This window comes from Pogoniulus pusillus, chromosome 6 (assembly GCF_015220805.1).
Source record: "Pogoniulus pusillus isolate bPogPus1 chromosome 6, bPogPus1.pri, whole genome shotgun sequence".
NCBI lineage: Eukaryota > Metazoa > Chordata > Aves > Piciformes > Lybiidae > Pogoniulus > Pogoniulus pusillus.
Genome location: NC_087269.1, coordinates 2,073,765 through 2,087,554, shown reverse-complemented (window position 1 = coordinate 2,087,554; position 13,790 = coordinate 2,073,765). Strand labels below are relative to the sequence as shown.

The 13,790-nt window shown below is 53.8% G+C and overlaps 1 protein-coding gene across 1 annotated transcript in view; it reads right to left on the bottom strand.

Annotated features, from left to right (window-relative positions):
• DGAT2 (diacylglycerol O-acyltransferase 2) overlaps positions 1-13,234 on the bottom strand; it is a 37,252-nt gene extending 24,018 nt beyond the window's left edge. The window contains exons 1-2 of the mRNA XM_064144215.1: positions 13,104-13,234; positions 368-487 (exon numbers count right to left, since the gene is read on the bottom strand). Of these exons, the coding sequence (XP_064000285.1) occupies positions 368-487; positions 13,104-13,143 (160 nt within the window). The 5' untranslated portion in view covers positions 13,144-13,234. The remainder of the gene's footprint in view (positions 1-367; positions 488-13,103) is intronic.
• Positions 13,235-13,790: the final 556 nt, after the last annotated feature.

Below are 13,790 nucleotides of genomic sequence, written 5' to 3'. Positions count from 1 at the left end.
ATTCAGGTTGGACAAGAAGAGGAAGTTCTGCACAGGGAGGGTAGGGGAATACTGGAAAAGGTTGCCCAGGGATGTGGTGGAAGTTCCATCCCTGGAGACATTCAAGATCAAAGTTGGTAGGGTTCTGAGCAACCTGATTTAGTTGGAGATGTCCCTGCTGACTGCAGGGATGTTGGACAGGATGACCTCTGAGGGTCCCTTCCAAACAGATGCATTCTATGATGCTACTTCACAACATTCACACCTCCCAGGAGCTGCCCTGCTGCAGTGCACATGCAGTAATTAATGCTGAAGTTAATTTCCCTCTCCCATCCCTCCCCAGATTTAAGGTAGAAAAGCTTCAGTTCAGGCCTGATGTTTCACTTACCCATGACAAGGAAAGTGAGGACCCATTGCAGCACAGAGATGATCTGGAGTTGTTTCTCTACCTTGGATTTAGACAGCCAGAACAAATCCTGCAGAGCAGAAAGGATGTTGGATCCTGTGCCTAAAAGAAATCAAAGTTAAGGTTAATTCCATGGTCTGAGCAAAAAAAAAACCCAGAACAGCATTTTCCTTTCAAATAGGAGGTCTCAAATCCAACCTCCAGGCAGTTTGCTTCTGGAGAAAGACTTTTCCAAGGCTGAAAGACTTCACATAGACTGGAAGCATCCTGGAAGGGGAAGGACTCCCTTCTGGCAAGCCTCCAGCTGGTTTGAGGGTACTGGGAGGGATTAATGGGTAACATCAGCTCCCACCCAAACAAGCTTCTATTTACTTGACCATAAAAGTGTGGAAGGTATTAGTACTTAGTTCTGGCACCCCCTGCTTCAAGCTGCCAGTTCCTGGAAGTGCCGTTAGATAAGAGGGAAATCCTTGAGTTCACCATAAGCCAAGGATCAGCTGTCCCACACAGGAGCAGAGGATGGTAGGGATTGGAAGGGACCTAAGAGATCATCCAGTCCAACCCCCTGCCAGTGCAGGGCCACACAATCCAGCTCAGGGCACACAGGAACACATCCAGAGAGGCCTGGACAGGCTCCACACAAGGAGACTCCACAGCCTCTCTGGGCAGCCTGTGCCAGGGCTCTGGGATCCTTTCAGGCAAGAAGTTCCCCCTTGTGCTGAGCTGGAACCTGCTGTGCTGCAGCTTCCATCTGTTGCTGCTTGTCCTGTCCCAGGGAGCAGTGAGCAGAGCCTGTCCCCCCCTCCTGACCCCCAGCCCTCAGGTGTTTATAGACATTCATTCAATCCCCTCTCAGTCTTCTCTTCTCAAGACTAAGCAGCCCCAGGTCCCTCAGCCTCTCCTCATCAGGCAGTGCTGCAGTCCCCTAACTGTCCTTACAGCCCTCCACTGGACCCTGTCCAGCAGATCCCTGTCCCTCAAACTGGAGAGCCCAAAACTGAAGGCAGTACTGAAGATGAGGTCTCACCAGAGCAGAGGAGAAGGAGAACTTGCCTTGATCTGCTGGACACTCTTAATACACCTCAGGATCCCATTGGCCTTCTTGGCCACAAGGGCACATTGCTGTCCCGTGGTTAACTTATTAGCCAGCAGCACTCCCAAGTCCCTCTCCGCAGGCGAGAGGACCCCAGGCTGTGAGCCTGAGCTGTTGCTCAGCCACCTTCCACCAGCTCTGTTGCACAACTCCTCCATGCCTGCTGAAGGAAAGCTTCTGCACTCCAGAGCTTACACAGCACAGCCCCAGGGCTGCTTGTGCAACACCAACCCACAGCCCCAGGGATCCACAGCTCCTCTTGCTAAGGAGAACCACCACAGTGGGTCCTGAAGCAGGAAATATGGGATGAAGGAATTGAAAGTCACTCTTTTAGAAGCTTCAGCTCTCCAAGTAGGTAGCAAACCAAGGGAAAAGCTGAAGTGGAGGAGTTGACTCCCATATGAGGAGCCACCCACTGCCAGTGTTTGCTGAGTAGACTCAACTTGCAGGTCAGGTTTCCCCAGCAGAAGCTCTCATGCAGGTGGGTTTCCCTTGCCTTTAGTATGTCACAAGCACCATAAAACCTGCCTGAAATGCAGCTCAGGCTGCTTGGCCACTCAGGAGATGTTTATAGGCCTGTTTTTCACTCTTCAAGGATCAGCCTGTGGTTAAAAGGGAGGAGATGCTGCTAAGCAGCTATCATGTGGCACAGGTTCCATCCATGCTGTTGCTGGCAAGGTCTGACACTGCTGCTGGTGGTACCAGAGCAGATGTTCACATCACAGAGTGCAGGGGTCTGCACTTTGGCCACAACAACCCCAAGCAGCACTAGAGGCTGGGCCAGAGTGGCTGAGAGCAGGCAGGCAGAGAGGGCCCTGGGGGTGCTGGCAGAGAGGAGCTGAAGCTGAGGCAGCAGTGCCCAGGTGGGCAGCAGAGCCAATGGCATCCTGGGCTGGCTCAGGAGCAGTGTGGGCAGCAGGACAAGGGAGGTTCTTGTGCCCCTGTGCTCAGCACTGCTCATGCTACACCTTGAGTGCTGTGTCCAGCTGTGAGCTCCTGAATTGCAGAGAGCTGCTGAGGTGCTGGAAGGTGTTGAGAGAAGGGCATCAAGGCTGGGGAGGGGCCTGGAGCAGAGCCCTGTGAGGAGAGGCTGAGGGAGCTGGGGGTGTGCAGCCTGCAGCAGAGGAGGCTCAGGGCAGAGCTGATTGCTGCCTGCAGCTGCCTGCAGGGAGGCTGTAGCCAGGTGGGGTTGGGCTCTTCTTCCAGCTGAACATAAAATGTTAAGCCACTTGACTTTGTGGGTGCAGGAGCACTGGTCCAGACTGCCCAGGGAGGCTGTGGAGTCTCCAGAGATATTCATAGAATCAGCCAGGTTGGAAGACACCTCCAAGTTCATTCAGCCCAACCTATCCCCCAGCCCTATCCAGTCAACCAGACCATGGCACTAAGTGCCTCAAAGAAGAGCCCAACCTCCCCTGGCTACAGTCTCCCTTCAGCCAGTTGCAGACAGCAGTGAGATCACTGAGGGGCCCACAGCTGGACACAGTATTCCAGATGTGGCCCTGACCAAGTGTAAGAGAAATCTGTTGCTCTTGCTGAGGAGCCACAGCTTCAAGGCAGCTTCTACTGCAGCTGCAGGGACTTGCAGTCCCCAAACCCTGGCTTACAACCCAGCACGTGGACAAGCCTCACATGGGCTGAGCACTACCAGAGGTCAGTGTCAGGGAGGCTTTGAGCAGTGCTGGTGTCACTGGCCACATCTCCACGGCCTCAAAAACCAATCCAGAAGCCTTAGAGCTGCTTTGCAATCCATAACAGCCCAACCCCATGCAATGCAATCCCTCCAGCACCTGCACTTCACTACCCAAACATGTTTGGGTGGATGATCCCAACACTCCAGCCTTGGATCAGCTGAATCCTTGTCCCCTTCCCCTTCAGACAACTGTGTCCCTCCTGATGAAGATCTGTGCTCCAGCATTTTCCAGATGCTTGCAGAGATTGCAGGCATTGCTAGCCCTGGAAATAGACTGGTATAGGGTGGCATAAGTCAGCCTGTCAACTTGTTTCCTGGACCACATAAAGCTTCTCGTGGCAGGGTTCAGCTCTGGCAGACAGGAGGAGGGCAGAGGTTTGGCAGGCAGCTCAGCACCTGCCCCTGGACAAGTGGTGGCCTGGGTCAGTTATTTGCTGCAAGGAAAAACATCCTCCAGGCAGGTCAGGATTGGCCCAGAGCACAAAAGCCAGTAGTTGTCATAGGCAAGGCAATGCTAACACTTGGAATGACAGGAGCAGGGGTAAAGGGGTCACACTGGCAGAGGGGAGAGGGCAACTGGATGTGAGGAGGAGGTTGCTGGCAGAGAGAGTGCTTGGCATTGGAATGGGCTGCCCAGGGAGGTGGTGGCTGCCCCCTCACTGGAGGTGATCAAGGCCAGGTTGGATGAGGTCTTAGAATCATAGAATCAACCAGGTTGGAAGAGATGTCCAAGATCATCCAGTCCAATCTACCACCCAGCTCTGTCTGAGCAACCAGACCATAGCACTGAGTGCCTCAGCCAGGCTTCTCATAGAATCAGGCAGGCTTGGAAGGGAGCACAAGGAGCAGCCAGTGCCAACCCCCTGCCATGCCCAGGGACACCCTACCCTAGAGCAGGCTGCACACAGCCTCAGCCAGCCTGGCCTCAAACACCTCCAGCCATGGGGCCTCAACCCCCTCCCTGGGCAACCCAGTCCAGCCTCTCACCACTCTCCTGCTCAACAACCTCCTCCTCACCTCCAGCCTCACTCTCCCCACCTCCACCTTTGCTCCAGTCCCCCCACTCCTGACACTCCCTCACAGCCTCAAAAGTCCCTCCACAGCTTTTTTGGAGCCCCCTTCAGATCCTGCAAGGCCACAAGAAGGTCCCCTGGGAGCCTCCTCTGCTCCAGCCTGCACAGCCCCAACTCTTTCAGGCTGTGCTCACAGCAGAGCTGCTGCAGCCTCTGAGCATCAGTCCTTTTTTCTCAAGCACCTCCAGCCACAGCCACTCCACCACCTCCCTGGGCAGCCCATTCCAGTGCCAATCACTCTCTCTGCCAGCAACTTCCTCCTCACATCCAGCCTAGACCTGCCCTGCCACAGCTTCAGGCTCTGGCCCCTTCTGCTCTTGCTGCTTGCCTGGCAGCAGAGCCCAACGCCACCTGGCTACAGCCTCCCTGCAGGCAGCTGCAGGCAGCAATCAGCTCTGCCCTGAGCCTCCTCTGCTGCAGGCTGCACACCCCCAGCTCCCTCAGCCTCTCCTCACAGGGCTCTGCTCCAGGCCCCTCCCCAGCCTTGCTGCCCTGCTCTCAACACCTTCCAGCACCTCAGCAGCTCTCTGCAATTCAGGAGCCCACAGCTGGACACAGCTGGACTCCAGGGGTGTCCTGAGCAGTGCTGAGCACAGGGGCAGGAGAACCTCCCTTGTCCTGCTGCCCACACTGCTCCTCAGCCAGCCCAGGATGCCATTGGCTCTGCTGCCCACCTGGGCACTGCTGCCTCAGCTTCAGCTCCTCTCTACCAGTATCCCCAATCCCTTGAGCAACCTGTTCTAGTAGGAGGTGTCCCTGCTTATGGCAGGAGGATGGAACTGGACAATCTTTGAGTTCCCTTCCAACCTAATCCATTCTAAATCCCTGTAAGGACACAAACCAAGCCCAGTGGCAATGGGCAGAGGTGACACCTGGCAAGTGCATCTGCTTGGGCACGTGACTGGACTGGGGGGAATGGAGCAAAACTACAAGTGGGTAGATTCAGACTGGATGTTAGGAAGAAGTTCTTCACCATGAGTGTGGCAAGACACTGGAACAGGCTGCCCAGGGAGGTGGTGGAAGCCTGGAGGTGTTTAAGGCCAGGCTGGATATGGCTCTGAGCAGCCTGATCTAGTGTGAGATGTCCCTGCCTATGGCAGGGCAGTTGGATGGTCCTTGAAGTCCCTCCCAACCCTGACAATTCTGACTCTACCTTAACATCAAGCACCTGCACACTCCAGATGGACTCAGTGCATCGACTCTAGGCTGGGCCATTATAGATGTTAGAGCTGAGAAAGACATTTGCAGCCCATCCTGAGCCTGCTGTTCATGTCAGACTGAACACCTTGTGGGTTCAACCCTCCATGCAAGCCTTGGTTCCTCTCTTCTTCAGCTGGCCAAGATGGGGAGATGCTGGAGCTCTAGCACAGCAGGCTGGTTACTGATGATGGAGAGCAGGAGGACTTTGAGAAACCAACAGAAATGTGACTTTGGGACTTGAACACAGCAAAATAACCCAATACTTAATACAGCACTTTTAAGGTGAATCCTGCAGAGTAGGGTTATAGGTTGGACTTGGTGATCCTGAGAGCCTTTTCCAACCTGAGTGTTTCTGTGACTTCAGATCCCCTAAGAAAGCTCTTCCCTTTCAGGGCTCAGCTGTGGGACCACACCAAGCATCATTCACACATTTCAAACCACAAGGAGAATTAAGCATAGGAACAGCAACAACTTAACTCTCAGGAAGAGTTCATTAGTCTAATAACCAGGTCTAACAAGGCTCTTTAGACAACCCTCTCATTAATCCTGAGGGAAAGGATGCTGTCCAGAGAGTCAGAGAATCATTGTGACTGGAAGAGACCTTTAAGATCATCAAGTCTAGCTGTTAACACCCCCCAAGCCTTGTTCTCTAAACTGCTCACCAAGTTTGCTGCCCTGCTCTGGGCACACTTCAGCTCCTCAATACCCTTCTTGGAGTGAGAGGCCTAAACCTGTGCCCAGGTGTGGCTTCAGCAGTGCTGAGTGCAGGGAGACAACCCCTGCTGGCCACACTGCAGGCCAGGATGCTGGTGACATTCTTGACCACCTGGGCACATACTGGCTCACCTTCAGCCAGTTGCTGGCCAACACACTGCCAGGTCCATCTCCACTGGGCAGCTTTCATAGAACCAACCAGAGAGACCTCCAAGCCCATCCAGTCTAACCCATCACCCAGCCACTTCCAGCCACTCTTCAAGCCTGGAGCACTGCAGGAGGTTGTTGTGACCCAAGGGCAGGACCCAGCACTTGGCCTTGTTCAATCTCTCACAATTGGCCATTGATGTAGCCTGTCCCAAGCCTTCTGTGGAGCCTCAGTACCCTCAAGCAGCTCAACAATGCCACCCAGCTTGCTGCCAGCTACAAACTTACACCTAAAAACTCTGTCCTGGATCACTTTGTCTGGATTCTGTATAGTCCAGCCCTTGGTATCCATTTGGATCAGTCTTTTGCTAAAGGAAGCATTCTGAACCCTGGAGAAGCACAGGCTGTCATCTTCTACTGATGAGGGCAGTTCCTTATCCTGTGCTGGCCAGCCCCACACCATCCCCCCAGATCCTGGAGTGTTTCCCATTTGCTGTGTTTTCCAGGGCACCTGTTCCAGAACTAGAGACACCCCAATTATGTGGGGTCACAGCCTTAGCAACCAGAGCCAACCTGATCAGCCTAGCACGAGGTGTCCCTGCCCATGGCAGAGGAGTTGGAACTGGATGATCCTTGAGGTCCCCTTCAACACTGAGATATTGCAGCAACAGCTTTCCTGGTTTCAAAGGAGTTGGAACTGGATGATCCTTGAGGTCCCTTCCAACCCTGAGATATTGCAGCAACAGCTTTCCTGGTTTCAAAGGAGTTGGAACTGGATGATCCTTGAGGTCCCTTCCAACCCTGAGATGTTGTAGCAACAGCTTTCCTGGTTTCAAAGGAGTTGGAACTGGATGATCCTTGAAGGTCCCTTCCAACCCTGAGATATTGTAGCAACAGCTTTCCTGGTTTCAAAGGAGTTGGAACTGGATGATCCTTGAGGTCCCTTCCAACCCTGAGATGTTGTAGCAACAGCTTTCCTGGTTTCAAAGGAGTTGGAACTGGATGATCCATGAGGTCCCTTCCAACCCTGAGATATTGTAGCAACAGCTTTCCTGGTTTCAAAGGAGGTGCTGAGCCCCTCACCTCCCACTGCATCTGCTGCCATGGGCTGCTGGCTCCCACTGTACCTGATGCCATGGGGTCTTTGGGGGATACTGCCTACACTAAGCTCCTCATGACTCTGAAGGACACATCTTGCCAAGATGCCCAGAGCAGTGACTTCTCTCTCCTGGAGACCTCATTGCTGCACAGTGACAGGCTGCAGGTGGTTGCTGCCAAGGCAGCTTCATTTGCCAGCTGTCCTCAGAGTCTTACTACACTTCTGTCATCCAATTCCAGCAGTCATCAAGTGCAGTAGGTGCTACCAAGGAGATCATGGAATCAGGCAGGCTTGGAAGGGACCATAAGGATCATCTAGTTCAAACCCCCTGCCATGGGCAGGGACATCTCACACTGGAGCAGGCTGTCTAGAGCCTCATCTCACCTGGCCTTAAACACCTCCAGGGATGAGGCTTCAGCCACCTCCTGGGCAACCCATTCCAGGGTTTCACCACCCTCATGCTGAAGAATTTCTTCCTAACATCCAGTCTGAATTTTGTTTGAGCAAGCATTTGACTCCTGTCTGCAGCAGAGACTCAGCTAGGGGCAGCATCTGGTGTACTTCCAGCACAGTTTATTCCAGATACAGTCCTTAAACACCATCATTTACCTCAGCAGGACCTTTGGTTCTGCATCCCTAGGAGGGGAACTAAACAGGATTTCACACTTGGACACCAGAGAACCTGATCAAGAGCACTTAATTAGGGACCAGCCAAAGAAGTTAGCCAAGAGGAAGCACAAATCATAGAATCAAGCTGATTGAGACCTCCAAGCTCATCCACTCCAACCTAGCACCCAGCCCTGCCCAACCAACCAGACCATGGCACTAAGTGCCCCAGCCAGGCTTGGCTGCAACACCTCCAGCCACAGCCACTCCACCACCTCCCTGGGCAGCCCATTCCAATGCCAATCACTCTCTGCCAACAACTTCCTCCTAACATCCAGCCTATACCTCCCTTGGCACAGCTTGAGACTGTGTCCTCTTGTTCTGTTGCTGCTTGCCTGGCAGCAGAGCCCAACCCCACCTGGCTCCAGCCTCCCTTCAGGTAGTTGTATGTTAGAGAGGTTAAAAACCACCCAAAAGCTTGTCAAAGCCAGATTTCACCTGCTGGCTTTTCAGGACAATTAAGATGCTGATTCCTGGCCAAGACTTACACTGCCTCATCCAGCTTATGGAGAGGGAAATGAAGTTAGATCCTCCAAAGCATTAAGGTTCAAAGTGGCATTAATGAGGTTTCAGCTGGCATCCTGGGTCCCTTCTAGGCAGAGAGAGAGTCCAACAGAGGCTAGGAAGGTGCTGAGGGGCCTGGAGCATCTCTGTGATAAGGAAAGGATAAGACACACCTGGGGCTGTTGAGCTTGGAGAAGAGCAGCCCCAGAGGGGATCTGAGCAATGCTGATCGATAGCAAAAGGATGACTGCCAGGAGTGCGGGGCCAGACTCTTTCCAGTGATGTCCAGCAACAGCAGGAGAGGCAATAAGCACAAACTCAGACCCACCTGAAGATGAGGAGAAACTCCTTTGCTGTGAGGGTGTTAGAGCCCTGGAGCAGGCTGCCCAGAGAGGTTCAGGAGTCTTTTTCTCTGGAGAGATTCCAAACCCTCCTGGATATTGTGCTCCGTGGACAACCTGCTCTGGGGACCCCTGCTTTAGATGGAGGGTTGGACTGGATGATCTCCAGAGGTCCCTTCCAACCCTCACCATACTGTGGCTGACATTTTGAGCTACCTAATTAGCAAAGAACCTGGCACTGAAGCTAGATGAGATAAACCAGAGCAATACTGCCAGGATACTCCTCAGGACCCATGCAAAAACCAGATGCCTACAAGGCAAACTGCTACATCTGATGTGGGATCTGCCAAACCCTTGGAGCAACACAAGACACAGCCCAGCTGAAGTGCACAAGCTGCCTCCACTTCCAGTTTTGTGGTTAGTAGCAGTAGAAAGGGAGCAATTAGTCAGAAAACAACCAATTACCAGTGTGGGGCTTTAGTTCTCCTAACCTAAACACAACTAACCACCAGGCTGCTCCTGCCCCAGGAGACTGCTCCATAATCCCCTATCATCTGCAGCAAAGAATGGCCAGGACTGGAGGTCAGCAAGGTGTTAAAAGAGGGACTTGTGACAACAACAATTCTTTCAGTCCCTTCAGGTAGGAGCTGGGGCAAAATAGATTTGTTTTGGTGTTTATCTCATCTTAGACCTGCATTTCCCTGCAACACTGAACTTGGTCTTCTCAACAGTCACAGCTGGATGCGGGTTAAAGTGATGTAACTGTGAGGGTAGAGCCAGCTGCAGGAGACCAGTCAACAGGTTTAGAGTTAACTCAGCAGTGCCTGAGAGCTCTAGACAAGCATGGCACAGCAGTCTCAGGGCAGAGGTGACCAGTGAGAGGACAAGGGGCAGTGGGCATAAACTGGAGCACAGGAGGTTCCAGCTGAACATAAAATGTTAAGCCACTTGACTGGTCCAGACTGCCCAGGGAGGCTGTGGAGTCTCCAGACATCCATAGAATCAGCCAGGTTGGAAGACACCTCCAAGATCAGCCAGCCCAACCTAGCACCCAGCCCTGCCCAACCAACCAGACCATGGCACTAAGTGCCCCAGCCAGGCTTGGCAAGAACACCTCCAGCCATGGCCACTCCACCACCTCCCTGGGCAGCCCATTCCAGTGCCAATCACTCTCTCTGCCAGGAACTTCCTAACAACATCCAGCCTAGACCTGCCCTGCCACAGCTTCAGACTCTGGCCCCTTCTGCTCTTGCTGCTTGCCTGGCAGCAGAGCCCAACCCCACCTGGCTACAGCCTCCCACTCTGGGATATGCTTTCATGGCAATGGTGGTGTCAGTGATGGTTGGGCTCGATGATTTCAGAGGTCTTTCCCAACTGAAATGATTCAGTGACTCTGTGATCCTAAGAGGAAGGGAATCATTCAGCCAGGAAGGTTATGCAGGAGCTCTGAATGAAGTGCTCACTCGAGAGCAAGCCTAAACCTCTGCCTCCCAGGCAGTTCTGTCACTGATATGGAGGACTAGATGACAAAGGTCAACCTCCTGCAGAGAGCAAGGGCATCTCCCACCAGATCAGGTTGCTCAGGGCCTCATCCAACCTCACCTGGAATGTTTGTTACCACCTCTGGACAGCCTGGGCCAGTGTTTCCCCACCACCACAGCAAGACCTTTCTTCCTTCTATCCAGTGTACATCTCCCCCTCTTTCAGTTTCAAAACATCACCTCTCATCCTGCCACAACAGGCCCTGACCAAAAGTCTGTCCCCAGCTTTCTTATAGGCTCCCTTTAAGGACTGAAATGCCACAGGAAGGTCTCTCTGAAGCATTCTCCCATCTGAACAGCCCCAGCTCTCTCAGCTTGTCCTCTCAGCAGAGGGGTTCCAGCCCTCTGATTATTCTTCTGTCCTCCTCTAGACCTTCTCCAACAGGTCCATGTTCTTGTGCTGAGGACTCCAGAGTTGGACACTGTATTCCAGGTGAGGTCTCACCACAGTGGAACAGAGGAGCAGAGCCTCCTCTCTTGACATGCTGACACCACAACACAGCTAGCAACAGTGCTGCAGTCCTAAACCAGGAGCCCTCAGGTCCCCCACAAAGCAGAAGTGAGGTCTGCCAAATCTCAGGTGAAGCACAAGACCAATTCCACGGGAAAGCTGAGCAAAATCATCTCTCCCTCACCCCAAACATCTGTTAGATGAAAGAAGAGCAGAAAGAAAAAACACTTCAGCAGAGGACAGTCCTAACACAACCAAGCAGCACAAGCAGCCCCATGTGTGAACTGCTGCCCCACATCATCTCTGACCCTCTTTGATTTGCAGGGTCCCAGGTCACCATCACCCCCAAAGCCCACCCTGAGCCTGAGCTCCTGGTTTTTGCTTTCAACCAGAAGGCTTTGAAGCGGGTCCTGTGCCACGTTTGCCCGTGGCAGGCATCAGATCTGGCAAGGGGGTGCGTTGGTGGATGCTGCCATCACCAAGGCAACGTCTCCCCAGGCAGAAGCACATGAAGCAATGAGTAAGGAGGCACAAATATCACTGCAGGACCCCCCCAGGTGGTGCCTCAGAGCAAAACTGACCTGAGGAGAGTTAAGACAGCTTTCCAGCCCTAAGAAGGATTAGCTAGAGATGAGGCCAATCACTGTCCCCAAACCACACTGCACCTTGGATTCTGCACATGTCCTAGATCCATCAGTAAGGTGGCAGTGCCAACAAGGTGGCCACCGAGGTCTTGGGGCAGCCCTGCATATTTCATAGGTCTCCTGAATGATTTATTTCTCTGAGCTTGGCTTGCAGTTAACCCTGGGTTTAGCAGCTCGCAGGCTCCCGACTCAAGTGACCCCTCTCAACTCAAACATGCTGCCCTCTGCTTGTTGTGTAAGCAAGCTAAGGCGCTTTCAGGAGCGGCTCCGAGCACGGGAAGCAGATGCAGATCTTCTCACTTGGTCACAAGGGATCTCACAGGTCCCATCCCTGCCACCAGCAGGTGTGAGGTCTGACAGACCAGTGCCAGCAGTTGTGCGGGCAGGACGAGGGAGAAAAGCAAGAGCTTAGGGGTTAACTCGCCAGCTTCAGGTCCCCTTAGGCCTGATAATGATTTGCTCAATCAACAAACCATTTCGCAGGTCTCTTCAGCCCAGGAGCAATCAGCGCTTTGCTTTTTCAGGGCCCCCCCAAAAAAACCAACCCACCCTTTTGTAACAAGGAGCAACCACTCAAGGACCCTTCACAAGGCACAGAGGGTAAATCGCTGCCTCCTTTTCCTGCAAAGCCCTCCCGGTTTGCAAGCCTCGATGCTCCTCTGGCCAAACCCTTCCAGGAGGAGCAACCAAGTGAAATATTTACACCTGTTGAATTTCTTCCTGCGAGCTCCTTAGAGCTGCTGTTACAAGCTGCTTTTTGGGGGGGCTTTTCCCCTATCGTCTCTGCAGTGCTTTCAAACTGCAAGTTGCAACCTGCAGCAGCTCTGCCCACGATGTGTGCCAGCTGCTGCCACCCCGACCTGCTCCTCTCTCGGCGAGGAAGTGACTCGAAGCACCACGGAGGGCGGTGGAAGCCAACTCAGCCCTGCTTGCCACCCCCAAACCTTCAGCTCCCCGCTGCAAAGCAGCACCGAACCCCCAGCGTCAAGCTATTTCGTGGGTGGTTTCCCCCACCCCCGCTCGTGTTTTGATGGAGGTGTGGGGACCACAGCATCGCAAGATAAGGCTGCAGCAGTGAATTATTGCCAGCCGTGCAGCGTGGCTGAACTACTCCGGTTTCCTTCCTCCCATCGCAAGCAGGAAGGTTAAAGAAAACGAAAGAGATAAAGGCGTTTTAAACAGCAAGTGCAAACTCACGCAGAGAGACCAGAACCTTCCGCACCAGCTTCTGCAAAGCTGTTGGAGCTCCTCAAGCTCACTCAAAAAGCAAAACCTGAGCAGAGAGATGTAATCCTGCCCTCCCTCCCTCCCCCCCGCAGCGCACCACCACTAAGGGAAGCTGCAGCCAGCCTCCCCGCCATTGCACCTCGCTGCTCCTTTCCCCAACCAAACATTCCTGCAGGAAGGAAGAACCAGGAGAATATAACATCTAGGTGCTGCTTCCATCCCACCCTGCGGCGTCAACAGCTGGGATGCTGCTCCCTCGCCGTAGCATCCTCCCAGCGCTCATCTCTGCATCCCCCTCCCCGCGTTCTCCGTAACCCTCTGGTACCTCGCAGCACCCCGGAGTAGGCAGCGATGATGGTCTTCATTGCGGGGGAAGATGGTCAGGTCCCGGCCAGGGCCATGAGATGGAGGAGGGCACCCAGCTCCGCAGCTCCGGGGCAGCCGGCAAGTGGGAGAAGCACCAGCGGCACATCCCTATATAGCTCCGAGGAGGAGGAGGAGGGCGGGGAGGGGCGGGGCGGGTCCCAGCAGGGCTCTTTGGTTCCTCAGCTCGGGAAGGAAAGGTCTTGGGGGTCTCAGTGCTGCAGCTTGCTGCGTGGGATGGGGCTTTGGGAGCCGGGAGCAAGGACTGCGAGGTGAGGTGGGGGGGGGTGCCAGGAGGTGTTGAAGCAAAGCCTGGATGAGGCACTTAGTGCCATGGTCTGGTTGACTGGATAGGGCTGGGTGCTAGGTTGGGCTGGATGAGCTTGGAGCTCTCTTCCAACCTGGCTGCTTCTATTATTCCATGATTCTATGGAGCCAGGCTCTGCTGGGTGATGCCTGATGACAGTCCAGGGGGCAGAAGATGGAAGTTGAGGCAGAGAAAGTTTCATTTAAACACGAGGAGGACTTTTTCCCTTGTGAGGGTACCAGAAGCCTGGAACAGGCTGCCCAGGGGGGTTGTGGAGTCTTCCTCTCTGGAGATATCCCAGACCTGCCTGGATGTGTGCCTGTGTGCTCTGCTGTAGGTGAT